This window comes from Lactuca virosa, chromosome 1 (assembly GCF_052849685.1).
Source record: "Lactuca virosa cultivar CGN04683 chromosome 1, Lactuca_virosa_CGN04683_v6, whole genome shotgun sequence".
Lineage (NCBI taxonomy): Eukaryota > Viridiplantae > Streptophyta > Magnoliopsida > Asterales > Asteraceae > Lactuca > Lactuca virosa.
The window spans coordinates 15297173-15312831 of record NC_136426.1 but is presented as its reverse complement, the minus strand read 5'-3'; the positions used below and the strand labels follow the sequence as shown (position 1 = coordinate 15312831).

Sequence of the window (15659 nt, the reverse complement as noted above, 5' to 3'; positions counted from 1 at the left end):
ATTATAGTGTGTGTGTTTATTTTGGAGATTTACATTGTAATTGTAAAAATTAATTAATTAATGGAAAGAAATGGAAAACCACCACCTTAAAGTGCTGGCCGCCGCCGTGTGCCGCCGTTGATCACCACTACCCGAGGTGGTAGTGGGTGGTGCCCTACAAGCAAAACCCTAATGGGCTTAAAGATTATTTTTGGGCCTATTGGGCCATGTTTGAGTGGAAAACCCTAATTAGGGTTTAGAAAACCCTAATTGTGAGTATTTGGGCCTTAGACTTATTGGACCCACTTTTGGGCCATTGAGATTGGATTATGTATTAAGCCCAATCACTCCATCTCATGTATCTAGTAGAGTAAAGGACTTAATGGATTAAGTCCTTAATATGTTAAGTAAGAAACACTTAACCCTAATCGTCATTTTATGTGAAACCCTAGTTTCACTTGGGCCTTGAGTTGGGCCTTTCGATTGGGTTTTGGTAATTGGTTTATTAATGGGTCATCCAAGAATAATCAAATGGACTAGAGTAATTAGTTGGGCTTTAGGGTAAGGCCCATATAAAGGATTGGGCCCAATTTGGAAAATTGGGCCATTGATGGGCCATAGTTTGGGCATAGATGGTTGTATGATATTGGGCCCTTAGAATGAGACATGTTGGACTGGACTGAACAATTGGGCCTTAAGGGAAGTCCATGTAGAGGTTTGGGCCCAATTTGGAAAGTTGGGCCATATGTTGGGCTTTGATCCCTAGTTGACTTTGGGTCTATGGATTGGGCCTTGGGCTTGGGTAAGCCAAGCTAGGGGTAATGTAGTAATTATCCAAAGTATGTATTTATAGTAATGTAGTGGAACCCAATTATTAATTGGGTGTTATTTTGATATTAACAGATCGGGAATCTGTCATCCAGCAGCTATGGTTTTGTCAGCAGGACTTCAGCATTGTGAGGTGAGTTTCCTTCCAGTAGGAGCGGGTCTACGGCCACAATGCCGGCCCGTTTAGTTAGCAGTAGTTCCGGACTTCGGTCCGATGCAGTAGTTCAGTGTGCTTGATGTCTTTGTGATTCAAGCATGTCTTTGTGTTATGTGTTTTGGACTTCGATCTGATGCAGTATGCAGTATATGTGTTTATGCTAGTAGTTATGATTATGTTATGCTATGTTCAGCCAGTTCCGGACTTCGGTCCGATGCAGAGGGCAAGGCCCTGGTTAGTTCCGGACTTCGGTTCGATGCAGTTTCCGGACTTCGGTCCGATGCAGAGGGCAAGGCCCTGGTTAGTTCCGGACTTCGGTCCGATGCAGTTTCCGGACTACGGTCCGATGCAGAGGGCAAGGCCCTGGTTAGTTCCGGACTTCGGTCTGATGCAGTTTCCGGACTTCGGTCCGATGCAGTGGGCAAGGCCCTAGTCAGTTCCGGACTTTGGTCTGATGCAGTGGGCAAGGCCCAGTATGTGCTTTATATGTTATTGTATGGTATGTGGTAGTTTGGGGGAGCTCACTAAGCTTCGTGCTTACGGTTTTCAGTTTTGGTTTCAGGTACTCAGTTTTCAAAAGAGGAGCTCGGGAAGATTGCAGTGCACACACCATTTGTTCAGCCTGGGATGTTTATACTCTGATATATTTGACAGTTGTTATGATATTTTGAGATACATTGTTTATGATTCTTATATGACGTTTGATGAATATGGTTTTATTACTGATTTAAAATGAAATTTTCAAACTGTATTTTTGGGATGTTACACCAAGATGAATGACCATCAAGAAATGCCAACATCAAACCAGCTAAAAGACATGCAAAGGCTGGTAGGAAAGTTGACAACACTATGACAATTTATAGCAAGGTCAACAGAAGAATCAATTGCCTCGATACTTCCAGACCCACTACATAGTCGTTCTCATTGATATTGATATAGGAAACACGATGCCTTCGAAGATCTTCAAGACCCACCACATAGTAGTTCTCACAGACCAACCCATAAAACATATATTGTTGTGACAATAGAAGTTAGGAAGATTATAAAAATAGGTCATCCTGCCCGGAGAACATGATATGTAATAGGCCTCGAACTAGCCTTAAATGATAATACATGGCCAACTTCCTAAGGAAACTACCTCACGAAGGATAAGCGTCAAACAAAGAATTGACATTAATAAAATAAATAAATAAATAAACCTCCAACAAAATGATCGATACAACACTAGACATGTGGAGTGTGGACTGTGGACACTATACACCGATGGTGTTTCTCGCAAGGAAGGCCTTGAAGTCGTACTAGTGTTGGCAAACCCAAAAGGTGATAAGGTCATTTGTGTCTTGAAATTTGACTTTTGTACTTTGAACAAAGAATTTGAATATGAGGTTACTGACAAATTTAAGATTGACAACAGAAATAGGTGTAGAAATCCTAATCGCATTTGGTGACTCAATGTTTGTTGCTAATCAGGTGTCGGTGACACACAAAGTAAAGGAGCCTCGTATGCAACAATACCTAAACATCGTCTGAAACTAACAGTAGGCTAAAAACGTTCCAGATACAAAAAATACCACATTAAAAAACAAGCAAGTAGACACGCTCTACAAAATGGATTTTGTTTCCTTCGAACACTTAGCAAAGGTGTGCAGAATTTGGTGTGAAACAGTAAATTCCATCCATATAAGAGCTAGGGGCATTACGGTTAAGTAAGTTTTTTATATAATTATAAAGATTTTAAATTATACAAGATGATTATTAAATATTAAAAATAATGAGTTAGGACAAATATGATATTTTGAAATGTTAATATTTAATAAGGATAAATATGATATTTAGAAATTAGGTTGGGTAAATACGATATGTTGATGATTAATAAGGGTAAATGGTCTTTTTTTGACTGTTTAAACACCAACGGTCCGTTTTGTGTCGAATTCCTTCTGTGAACAGTCGTAGAATACTCCATTCCATAAGACATCTACGGCCCTTGGGGGTGGTGTTCAGGCGTGAACATCCTTGTCCACGTCAGCTCCTACACTTTAAAGAGGCTCCATATCGTATAATGATTGTGAGTTTGGTTGCTTGGTATGTCTGTACATTGTAAGTTTGTGCCTTTTTGTAATTAGACTATGAAGAGTGGTATCGGCAATGTTGAGCGCCACCTCCTACCAAACACTGCCCATATCAGTCAAGAAGGTGCTAAAATGAGAGACTCAAGGATTGATCCTCTCAAATGAGAGGTCATGGGTTCAAGTCTCTTAGGAGACATAGGTAGTATTTAGAAGTAGGTTTAGATAGTTTGCCGTTTCAAAAAGAAAAAAAAAAGATTGTGCCAAGTTCCACATAAAACCTTGAGATGCCGAGATGAGGGGGGCAGTGTTGCCCTCATTGCCGAGTTTCATGTCAGCCTCCACCTCATCCTTATCGAGTCATCCTTTCTATAGCCTTATAAATACTTAGATTAGTTTCCATTTTGTTTGTATTTTCTTTTCTTTAAAATTGTAAATACCATACATGATCTTTGTACTTTTTTTTTATTTTACAATTTTATAAATTAAAAATTAAAACAAAAAACAAAAAATAAAAAAAAAACAAAACAAAACAAAACAAAAGTTTGGAGATTTTTGAAGATCTACAATACCCCAAAATGGTTATCCATGATGTTGACCCATATGAAGACTTTTAAGGAATTTGTTTTGTCCTTAGTTTTAAGACTTATGTAAAGCACTCACGAGTCGTAAGTTCGGGGAAATGATAAGAATAAACATGCCACTTGGATACTAGTTGCCATGAGTTCCATAAAAATCTAAAATTTGTATGCATAGTACAATTAACACCAATTACCTACCAATTAAACTTATTAATGTATGTATAATCAAAGGCATATGATAACAAGTTTTAATATGGATCTCAACTTTTAATAACTAATGTCTTTATAAAAGTAAAGGTGACTGATTTATAAATGATTAACAATGAAAATACTAACATGAACCTAATTTATTCGCGTTTTTGAATGATGTTCATACCAAAAGATGACAACATTCTAGAATGCTATTGTTCAATTTTAAGATTTGTAACATATTCGCTTAAGTTCACGTCTTTGGTATATATTATTAAAATATATGTCATCGAATATGAGCATCATTTAGAGCCCGTTGAAACTTTTTAATAAGTTCAATGGTGTCCATATATAGTTTTAGCATGTAGACATAAATTTGTTGCAATTTTACTCTTGGTTATCCATGAAGTAAATTTATAGTTATTTTCTTTTACTTTTTATAAAAACATAAAAAACGAGAACAATATATCCCCCACCCCCACATGTACAAGAAAAGGGGTGCATTATTTTTGGATCCGTGATTGTTATACCCACACCTGTACAACCAACCCAATTCCGCTGCCAAAATTATAATATTCACCAACAAAAACCCAAAAAAAGATCTTAATATCTACCCATGCCATATACATAAAGGGAAAACGAATATCTAATAAGATCATTTGAAGTCCCTACATGGTTCTTGCTTATAGTTTCCAAACAGGTGTTTGGTTCACACAAGGTTTTGGAATGAATTGGAATCTTTAAAAGAAATTGGAATTTGAAAGATTTGAAAATTAAGGAAGAAAAATATGGAGAGGCAAGAAGCTTTTACTTGTAAAATTCTAGAGTTAAAAGGGTATTTGAGTATTTTCAAGAGGAAGGAAATTCTAGGAATCGAATATCATGAGTTTTAGGATGGAATGTTGAAATCCATTTGTCAGAGGATTTTGTAAATGTCTTCCGTACTCATTTCCAATCAAATGCGGGAATTGAATTTGTATTCCAATTCCGGCTAAATCCCATGGAATCCAGTGAACCAAACACCTCATTAATTTCAACATGTATCAATCGAATTTAAGATCTAACTCAACAAATCCTTAAAGTCTTCCGACATCAGGAACTAAATCCCACACATGAACAACAACATGCTACAGCAACTGTATGCAACTAGTTTCACTTTTCAATAAGGGTGTTTGAATGTGTGTTGAAACTTATTATGACTATGATTATCTGATTATTTAGTGTCATAAGTAAGGAATTGGCTTAACAAATCTTTAAAGTTATCTAACTATTTCTAGCTATGATCAACTAACTACTTGATCCAAACACCCCCTTTGTAAAGCATCAACAACAAAGACACAAGCTTTATATAAAAAGGCTTCATGATCAATTTATGCATTAAATGCCACAAGATTTAATTGAAAGCGTGTATGAAAAGAAGCAACTTTAGCATCAGTAGTGATAATTAAACAACTGAAAATAGATAATCATAATATTATTGAACTGCAATGTCAATAATGTCGAAAAAGTTTGAAGTGATGCAAAAAGGGAAATTGCAGACCTCCATTAAGATTTAAGGTGAAGCATCAAGCCTAGCATCAAACAAGAAGCCACGATACAACCCATCACCATTGCCTGGAACACCATCAATCCACCTCCATTCATCCTTCCCTTTCTCGTTTGATTCCCACAAAGCCAATCGCCCAACCCTTTTTGCAGAAAAACAAACCTTATTCCCACCTCCAAACACCTTAAACTTGCTTGATTCTTGAAAACACCTGAACATTTCAAGAGGCATTCTCCCAGCTTCACCCCATTCCAATGTACACAAATCCAATTTCAAAATCAGAATAGTGGAGCATGAAGCATTGAGTGAAAAGGACGACTTCAATCCGCCAATCATCAAGATCATATTCCCAAATCCTTTCAACAAGCGGGGTCGTTTCAGGATGTCAAATACATCCCCCCATTCGTATTTTTCAAGGGTATTCCATGGTTGAGATGTTTGAAGGTTTTGAATCGTACAGGTAAAAAGCTTCCACTGACTCCGCCATGGAGATCCGACGTCGCATAAGGCGATAATCGAGTCGCTAACGAGGATCGGACTTCTGGGTTTTGATGGTAAGTTGGAAGAGAATTTGAGCCATGAATCGGTTGAGTTTGAATAGTAGAGAGCAGCGAGTTCGTTAAGAACGATGACTCGATTGTTGACTGAGTCGACCAGAACGGAACCGTGTCGCGACCACGCCGAACCGAGTTGCGGGAGGGTTTTGTATTGTCGAGTTAACGGGTTGCAAACGACAAGCGATTTATTTGAATCGGGGGAAGGGGAATCGGCCCAGAGGTATAAGAGGCCCAGAGAGGAGGCCGATGCGATTGGATGTGCAGAGGGGAAAGGGAGGAAGGAGAGCGAGAAATGAAGCCATTTACTTTCGGTTGGATCGAAGAGGTGGAGGACGGGGGACGGAGAGAGGTGGTGGTAGCGATGGGGAGGGCGGAGGGCGAGTAGAGGGAAAGGGGAAGTGGTGGCAAGGAGATGCGTAAAGGAAGGGGATGAAAGTGTGGTGTTAAGGATCTTGGAAACGGAGCGGCAGACGATGACTTGCTGGAGAGAGATTCGGGAGAAGATCTGGTGAATTATATCTTGTGGGAGCTGTGAAAAGATGTTCTCCATTTCGACGGCGGCGGAGAGCAGCGGAGCAAATCGTAACTGGGTACAGACCCAAAATAAAATTAAAAGATACTAATTTGTGCTCAAATAAAAAGTAAGCTGGAATCAAATATTAAATAAAAAGTAAGCTGGAATCAAATATTATTAGAACATATAATAACATACGTGATGATTGAGAGAGTGGGTTGGTTGCGGAGGCGCCGGTGGTGGTCGTGGTGGTCGTGGCGATGGTCGGGTGGATTTTTTTATACTTTACTTGTACATCTGCTACGCTGCATATACAGAAATGCATACCAGGCACGGGATTATGCCTCCCTTAACATTTTTAAAGGTCTTATATATTATTTTTGACTATGACACTATTTTTCCATCTAAATATAAAACGTTTATTAAGGTATATTTCACAAGAATATATGATTTTAAATTAAATTAGACAAAAATTCAAAAATACTCCTTATGGGTTTGTAGAAATTGTCATTTTGGTCCAAAAAAAATATACTTACACAATTGGTCTAAAATAGAGTTTTTATGACGCTTTGGTCCATAAATTTTTGAAAATTCTTAAAATGATTGATTTATACTAGTTTTTCCTTTTCTTTATAATTACTTCATTATTTTACCAATTAAAAATAAAAAAAATAAAAAAATCTTACCCACCCACACCTTTCTTTTTATACATTTTATGTAATTTTTAGTTTTATCATGTAACTTTCTTGTATTTTTTTAATTACAATAAATTTGACTCTTATTAACCAAATAAAAAATAAAAGTGATGTTGTTATGTGGAGTGGTGAGTATCCCTATGTAAAGTGGTGTAGAAGTAGAGTTGATGTGGCGTTGATGTGATAGTACTATTGATATGATATGTATACATCCTAAAAAAAAATTGAACTCTTACTAATAAAGTCTTTCAGTGAGTCTATGTTTTATTCTTGTGGGAAGCTATAAGATTTCGTATATAAACAATCATGAATCTCATTGTATTGATGAGAAATAAAACCTCAAACCAGTAATGTTATGTTTTGATTATCTCTCTATTTTTAACAAAAGAAGATTCCATCATTTTATTAGATACAACTTATCCCATATTTAAAATCAAGATTATATGAAAAATAGTGATCGAAAATGTTTGAAGACGACGTTGATGATGACGGTAGAACAGCCGGTAAGTCAATAAACTTAGTCGTCAGTGCTATAGTGTATTTTGTTCCATACACATATCAAGTTTTTGAAAACGTTTTGGGTTTCTTAACATCACAACGTGAAAACTAGTAAGGAGGATGTTGTTATTGTCTGCAAATCATGGTATTGTATGAAAACGTATACCAAAACATATGTCTTCACTGTGATCTTTATTAAAGATCTACCATACACATATTTCCATCACCGAAGATGATAGATATCAGATCCGGTAAATTAGTTGAAGTGTTATGAATGGTAACTAAATATGTTACGTGTGTGGCGTTTTTCCATTGAGGTTGTTCGAAGTAGGATGTAGGTGGTAGGTATAGGGGGCTTAGGGGAACTGGAGGGTGAAGAAAAGCATCGGGAGGTAGAGAGCATCAAGAGATTAAAATTCTTATTTATTTTGTTTTTTTGTTTACTTGGTCCCTATAGCTTATGAAATGCTAAAATAACATAAAACTAGTATGTAAGGCTTGTTGGGTAGCTTCTTAATTGAAAAATTAAGAGGTAAGCATTTAATTTTTCAAATTAAGAGTGTTTGGTAGCATATGAATAAAAACCTCTTAATTTTCCAAAAGCCTCTTAAACTTCCAGACTTCAGCCTGTATCTGAATAGAAAAGAAACGTGTCCTTCTCTTTTTTTCCCTCATATGCGTCCATCAAACATACCCACCTGCGTCATCCCTCTAGTCTCCTCCCTCCTCCGACCAACTCCAGCGCCGACCATCTCCTCCCATCGTCGACCGCCACCTCTCATCGTCGCCCTTGCACAACACCACCGACCCCATTATTGTTGGATTAGGTGTCTAAGCCCATAACTATAATTGGTATGTACTTGAATTGATAGCAGCACAGTCCTTTTGGGTTGCCCTCAACCTAGCAACTGGACAAGGAAATTATGAAAGGAGAGATATTAATTTATAAGATTAATAAATTAATATATATATATATATAAATGATTTATTAATATGTTAATGGATTAATATATTAATTACAAATCATCATGTTTAATTAATTGTTAGCCAGAAATTAATCAGAATTGATTTTGGGGTTAAAAGAATTAATTATAAGGTGCAGGGACTAGTTTGCAATTATCTAATAGTTGAGTGGAAGGCTCTAGAACCCCCTTGGAAGAGGGTGGACGAAATCTTTAGGGGAAACCCTAATAATTTCGTCCATAGGGGCTTGGATAAGGCCCTTGGGTTTGCTTAGGCCCTAAGCAAAGGATAACTAGGGTTTCCCTTAAACCCTAGATCCCTCAGCTATATAAGGAGCCTCCTGGTTCATGTTTTTGGTCACTCTTTCTTTTGAAGAAACCCTAAGGCCGAGATTTTGCATACTCCCTCCCCTCTCTCTTCTTCTACTTTCCTTCTTGCTAGTCATTGGGTGTGATTCCATTAGAGGCATTACACTTGTGGTGCTAAAGCTTCCAAGAAGATCAAGATCAAGATCAAGAGGATTGTCAATTGTTTGTTATAACAATTGAAAGGTATGTAAACCCTAAACCCTAGTTTGTTAATTTCGAAATTAGCCTCTCTCCTCTAGGGTTCTTGTTTTGCAATTCAAAGTTGTATGTTCAATAGTTAAAACATAGATCCAAAGTAGGTTGCATGTGAACTTAGGAATTGTTTTCTAGTTTATTTGTTGTACCTAAAACCCATCAGTGGTATCAGAGTCATTGTTGTTTTAAATTGAATTGCTACAATTGTTGAATTGCAAATTAGGGTTTATAGCTATTAAACCCTAAAGGCCAATTTTTCGATTTCTAGGGTCTTGGATCAAAGGGTTTTTTTCGAAAACCCTAGCCTCCAAAGAACCCTAATCGAAATTAGGGTTAGGGTTTTGAAAACCCTAGCCTCCTCCCTTATGAATTTCGAAATATGCTAAGAGGATAACTAGGGTTTCTTGTTTTTGGATAATTGTTACTTAATTAGATTAATTGGATAATTATCCTTACCCTAATTTTCGAAATTAGAGGGATAAGGATTAGGATTAAATTAATTGATTAATTTAATTAGATAATCCTTACAAGATTTAATAATTTGATTAATAGTTAATTAATAGATAAATATTAAATCTAGTTAATTGGTTTATTTAAATTTGAATTTAATAGCTTAAATTTCGAAATTTATATAAACCCTTGAAGTTTTAAAAAGTTTTAAAACACACCTTATATATATTATAATTAAAGGTTTAATATTATATGTATAAGAATATGGTCAGTCAAATCGCTAGTATGCCTCATTCACGAAGCTAATCTATAAGGGGGGTATAAGGAAACTGCCTATAAAATGGTAGTTGAATGGGTGTCCACTCTCACCCACCGCTTCCTTGATTAGTGGAGGGTCGTTAGCAGAACGGATTTGATAGGACAACTACTTCTCATTAAAAGTATAATGATATTAAAAGTACTAGAACATTATTTTCAAAAATCTCAACTCTAGTTACTTTAGGAAAAATGTGAAAAGTATGCTAATCCATGAAATTGCACATTATGCTTTATTGGTCGTTAGTGGAGCGTGTGTGGTTAACCAGCACACTAAAAGGCACTAATAAAGAGTAGTAATGGGTATCTCATAATTGTCATTTTGATGGAGCGTGTGTGGTTTACCAGCACATCAATAGTTAATGATAAAGACAATGAGGTTACCAAGCACATTTGCATGGTTATTCACATCTTGTTTGTGATCCTCGGCATCTCAGTCACAAATAGAAGAGCATAATCTGAGATTAAAACATGCCATTGAATAGTTTCAATGTATCTCAAAAGAATTAGTAATTTCACTTCGTTTGTTTCGTCTAATGGTGGAATTGGTGAATCGTCATTCACCTACCTTTATGAAATTTGCACTTGGATCTCGGCATCCCATTTCTGAGTTGTGAATCTTCATAGTTGGATCCTAACCTTGATATTATATCTTTGGGTTATTCTATTAAGGTATCTCGAAATCTAACTAAAACTTTCTGTTTTTCAGATGTCTACTCCTGGAAACACTTCTGCTTCGTCCTCCAACCAAAACTTCTCTTTGCTTAATATCTGCTCCAAAGTCGTTATGGATGGCTCAAACTATAACGATTGGATGCGCAACATCAAGATGGCTCTTCGTTTCGAGAACAAAGAATATGTTCTTGAAAAGGAGCTCAAAGAGCTTGATGAGAATGAAGCTACTCCTGAAGATCTTGCTGCCTACAAGAAACATTACGATGATGCTACCAAAGTGGCATGCATCATGGTGGCAACTATGTCCCCAGAACTGCAGAGGTACTATGAGGACTACTGTCCTTTCGAGATGAACAAGGACCTTATGGAAAAGTACCATAAGCGAGCTCGTCAAGAAAAGTTCGAAGTAGTCAAGTCACTCATGGCTTGCAAGATGAAAGATGGGGAGTCAGTTGTGTCACATGTGCAAAGAATGCAACGCTACATAGAGCGTTTGGTCAAGCTCAATATTCACTTTGATGAGGAATTGGCCATTGACATGGTTTTGAACTCACTTCCTGAATGTTATGGTCAGTTTATTCTAACTTACCATTTGAACAATACTGAGCAGACCTTGGCCCAATTGCACAACTTGTTGCAGACAGCTGAGGCAGGGATGAAAGGTAAAAGTATACCCTCCACACCTACGAGTGCCCCTGTTTTGGCTATTGGACAGGGAAAGGGGAAAAAGAGGAAAGGTCCTCCCAAGCAAAACTGGAAGAGCAAGGCTCAAGCTGGGTCATCTAGTAATGGCCCAAAGGCTAAGCCCAATGGTTCCACTCCCCATGTTTCTGATCCAAAAGAGGCAGTTTGCTTTTACTGCAACCAAAAGGGGCATTGGAAGAGATCTTGCCCACAATATCTGCAAGATATCAAGGATGGCAAAGTGAAGCCATCTTCGGCAGGTATTTACACTATTTCTGCTAATAACTCATTATCTTCTCGTTCATGGGTCCTTGATACAGGATGTGGTTTTCATATCTGTTCTGATTTGCAGGGTCTAAAGGAAAGTGAGGAGATAGAGCGAGGAAGGATAAACCTGATCATGGGAAACAGAAAGTCTTCACCAGTAACCAAGATCGGAGTTTATCAGCTTCTGCTTAGTAATGATGTTAGATTAGATTTAATAAATTGTTGCTATTCGTCTGAGATGACGAGAAACATTATTTCATTTCATGCATTGTTCAGACAAGGTTTTACATATTCTTTTAATGATTTGAATGGTTCAATTTCTATTTATAAGAATGGTGTTTTTATGTTTGAAGCTTTGCCTTGTAATGGTGTGTATGAAACAGTGACTTGTGTTGATAGCCTAGGAAATATTGTACTTAATATCAACTTGTCTAATAGTGTAGACAAGGCATGCTTGTGGCATTGTCGTCTTGGACACATTAACAAGAAACGCATAGCCCAACTCCAAACGGATGGAGTGTTGGAATCATTTGACCTAAAGTCAGATGATATGTGTGAATCTTGTCTTTTGGGAAAGATGACAAAATCACCATTCACAGGGTCTTGTGAAAGAGGTGAAGGTCTGTTGGATCTCATACACACAGATGTGTGTGGGCCCTTCAGATCAACTACAAGAGATGCTAGTCGATTCTATGTGACTTTCACTGACGATTATAGCAGATATGGATATATCTACTTGATCAAGCATAAGTCAGAAACTTTTGAAAAGTTCAAAGAGTTTAAGCATGAAGTCGAAAATCAATTGGGCAGAAAGATAAAGATACTTAGATCCGATAGAGGCGGGGAGTATCTTAGTATCGAGTTTAACGACTATCTGAAAGAATGTGGGATAGTCTCACAATTGACTCCTCCTAGGACACCACAGTTAAATGGTGTAGCTGAGAGGCGCAATCGAACCTTGTTAGACATGGTTCGTTCTATGATGAGTCGGGCTTCGCTTCCTATTCACTTCTGGGGGTATGCCTTAGAGACAGCCGCCCACATCCTCAATCTTGTCCCTACAAAGAAGGTTGCCAAAACACCTCACGGAATGTGGACAGGGAAAGTTCCCTCGTTAGCACACATTAAAGTCTGGGGTTGTGAAGCTTTCGTAAGACGAGAGATTCACGACAAGCTAGCAGCTAGAAGTGAGAAATGTGTTTTCATTGGTTACCCAAAGCAGTCTTTTGGATATTTGTTCTACAGGCCTAGTGAGAACGTGGTCTTTGTAGCACGAAGAGGAGTCTTTCTTGAAAGAGAGCTCATATTCAAAGAGGACATTGGGAGCGCTATTGACCTTGAAGAAATTCAAGAGTCAGCCAATGAAGGAACCTTAGATGACACTAGCACTCAACCAGAGGAAACAGTTCCTGTTGAACCAATCGATAACTCATTACCTCTTAGAAGATCCACTAGGGTGAGTGTGCCACCTGAGTTATATGGTTTTCATATTACTTCAGATGGTGACACATTCATAAGTGACAGAACACTGGTAAACTTAGATGAACCAGTCACTTATAAGGAAGCAATGGCAGGCCCAGAGGCTTCCAAGTGGAAAGAGGCAATGGACAGCGAGATTAAGTCCATGTATGACAACCAAGTTTGGAATTTGGTTGATAGTGCACCAGGTCGTAAGACAGTTGGGTGCAAATGGATCTTCAAGAAGAAGACAGACATGGATGGAAATGTGCACACATTCAAGGCTCGACTGGTTGCAAAAGGTTTCACTCAAACCCCAGGGGTTGACTATGATGAGACCTTCTCGCCAGTGGCTAAGATTAAATCTATTAGGATATTGCTCGCCATAGCTGCCTTTCATGATTATGAAATCTGGCAGATGGATGTCAAAACTGCTTTCCTTAATGGGAAGTTGGCTGAAGATGTTTACATGAGTCAGCCAGAGGGTTTTGTTGATGCGAAGTTCCCCAATAGAGTGTGCAAGCTTGAGAAATCCATTTATGGATTGAAACAAGCATCTCGCAGTTGGAATCTTTGCTTCCATGAGAAAGTCAAAGAGTTTGGTTTCTCTAGAAGTGAAGATGAGTTCTGTGTGTATATCAAGGCTAGTGGGAGTATAGTAACTTTTCCGGTGTTGTATGTCGATGACATATTACTCATTGGTAACGACGTTCCAACCTTGAAAGAAGTTAAGTCTTGGCTTGGAAAGTGTTTTGCCATGAAAGACCTTGGAGAAGCTGCCTATATTCTTGGGATTAGAATATTGAGAGATAGAAAGAAGAGACTAATTGGACTTAGTCAGAGCACATACTTGGATAAGGTACTAAAGAGGTTTAGTATGGAAAATTCCAAGAAGGGAGAGCTACCTATCCAGAGCAATACCAAATTGAGTAAGACTCAATGCCCGAGTACAGATGTTGAAATAGATGACATGAGTCGTGTACCTTATGCTTCTGCTGTCAGATCGATCATGTACGCTATGACATGTACTCGTCCTGATGTGGCATTTGCTTTGAGCATGGTCAGTCGCTATCAGGGAAACCCAGGTAGAGCTCATTGGATAGCAGTTAAGAATATACTCAAGTATTTGCGAAGGACAAAGGACTGGGTCCTTGTGCTTGGTGGCAGTGAGACTTTGAGAGTAGATGGTTACAGTGATGCCAGCTTTCAGACGGATAGAGATAACTTCCGTTCTCAGTCGGGCTGGGTATTTTTAATGAATGGAGGAGCAGTTACTTGGAAGAGTTCCAAGCAAAATACGGTGGCTGATTCTACTTGTGAATCAGAGTACATAGCAGCAAGTGAAGCATCGAAAGAAGCAGCTTGGTTGAGGAACTTCATCGGGGATCTCGGAGTTGTTCCAACCATCCAGGAGCCTATGGAACTGTTCTGCGATAATGAAGGAGCGGTTGCCTTGACAAAGGAACCGAGAGATCATGGTAAGACCAGACATATCGACAGAAAGTACCATTTCATCAGACATAGAGTAGAAGAAGGCCATCTTATAGTAAAGAGGGTGTCATCTGAAGATAACCCAGCAGATCCTCTCACAAAGGGTCTGAGTAGGGCTAAGCATATTCAGCATGCTCGAAGCATAGGACTGAAAGATGATATTAGTTTTAGTAGTTAGATTAGTTATTGAAACTTGTAACAAAGTAAATGTAATTGACTTTTGGTGATTAAATAATAAAGTATTATTTATAAGTTTGGCTACTACCTTTTGTCAATTGTTTATTATTGTGTTTCATTTTTGCATGTTTTACTTCCTGAATAATGAGATTATTCAAACTCCACAGTCGCTCGTACTCTTGGAAGTAAGTAGTGAATTAAGACTGTCATGAATTGGATTGCAGATTGTCTAAGGATAGACATGGCAATAGAATTGCTGCAATGTTCATGAGTACTCAGAAATTGAGATTTGAGTATTGGATAAACCCTCGCTCAGAGTATCACTTCATGGAATTCATCACGAGTAATACTGAGGCGATAATATCTTATAATCTTGAAACGAAGATATATGAGTTGTAATTTACAAAGTCGGTAATACATTGGTGATACGAAACCGCATCAGTAACTTGGTGTTATAAAACGTATTGTCATGTATAATTTGATGAGTAAAAGATACAAGCATATGAGTCAACGTTTATTCGTTCCTTTTGCCCTAATAGGAAAAGCGATATCTGTGGGCCCCTCGATGATTTGGTGTTGACTTATGTGCTGGGCCCAGCCAGGACTAAATTGATGTGTTCAATTAGAAGTCCTACATCATCACAAATCAGGAATCGGGAAACATAGATTCTGGACAAAGAGATTGATTACATTACATGTCTTATGTCTAGGGATATCTAGCAGAACGAAGGATTATATGATCACTTATCTTAGGACACGTAACTGACTGGGTCAGAGTTCGGCAGCAGCTTTTTGGAAGCTACAATTTGCTGGTCAAATTTAGAAGGCATACTAGCAATTATAGTTACAGACTTATCCAAGTGGGAGACTGTTGGATTAGGTGTCTAAGCCCATAACTATAATTGGTATGTACTTGAATTGATAGCAGCACAGTCCTTTTGGGTTGCCCTCAACCTAGTAACTAGACAAGGAAATTATGAAAGGAGAGATATTAATTTATAAGATT

The 15659-nt window shown here is 37.9% G+C and overlaps 1 protein-coding gene across 1 annotated transcript; it reads right to left on the bottom strand.

The window, feature by feature from the left end:
• Positions 1-5244: 5244 nt before the first annotated feature.
• Positions 5245-6779, bottom strand: LOC145133157 (F-box family protein). Its single transcript, XM_079068093.1, has 2 exons — positions 6616-6779; positions 5245-6489 (listed from the first exon to the last, which is right to left on the bottom strand). Exon 2 carries the CDS (start codon positions 6451-6453, stop codon positions 5353-5355), a length of 1101 nt encoding a protein of 366 aa, XP_078924219.1. The 5' UTR covers positions 6454-6489; positions 6616-6779; the 3' UTR covers positions 5245-5352.
• Between the last annotated feature and the right edge of the window lie 8880 nt (positions 6780-15659).

Coding starts and splice junctions, on each gene's coding strand:
- LOC145133157 (XM_079068093.1), bottom strand. CDS start 6,453: ATGGAGAACATCTTTTCACAGCTCCCACAAGATATAATTCACCAGATC.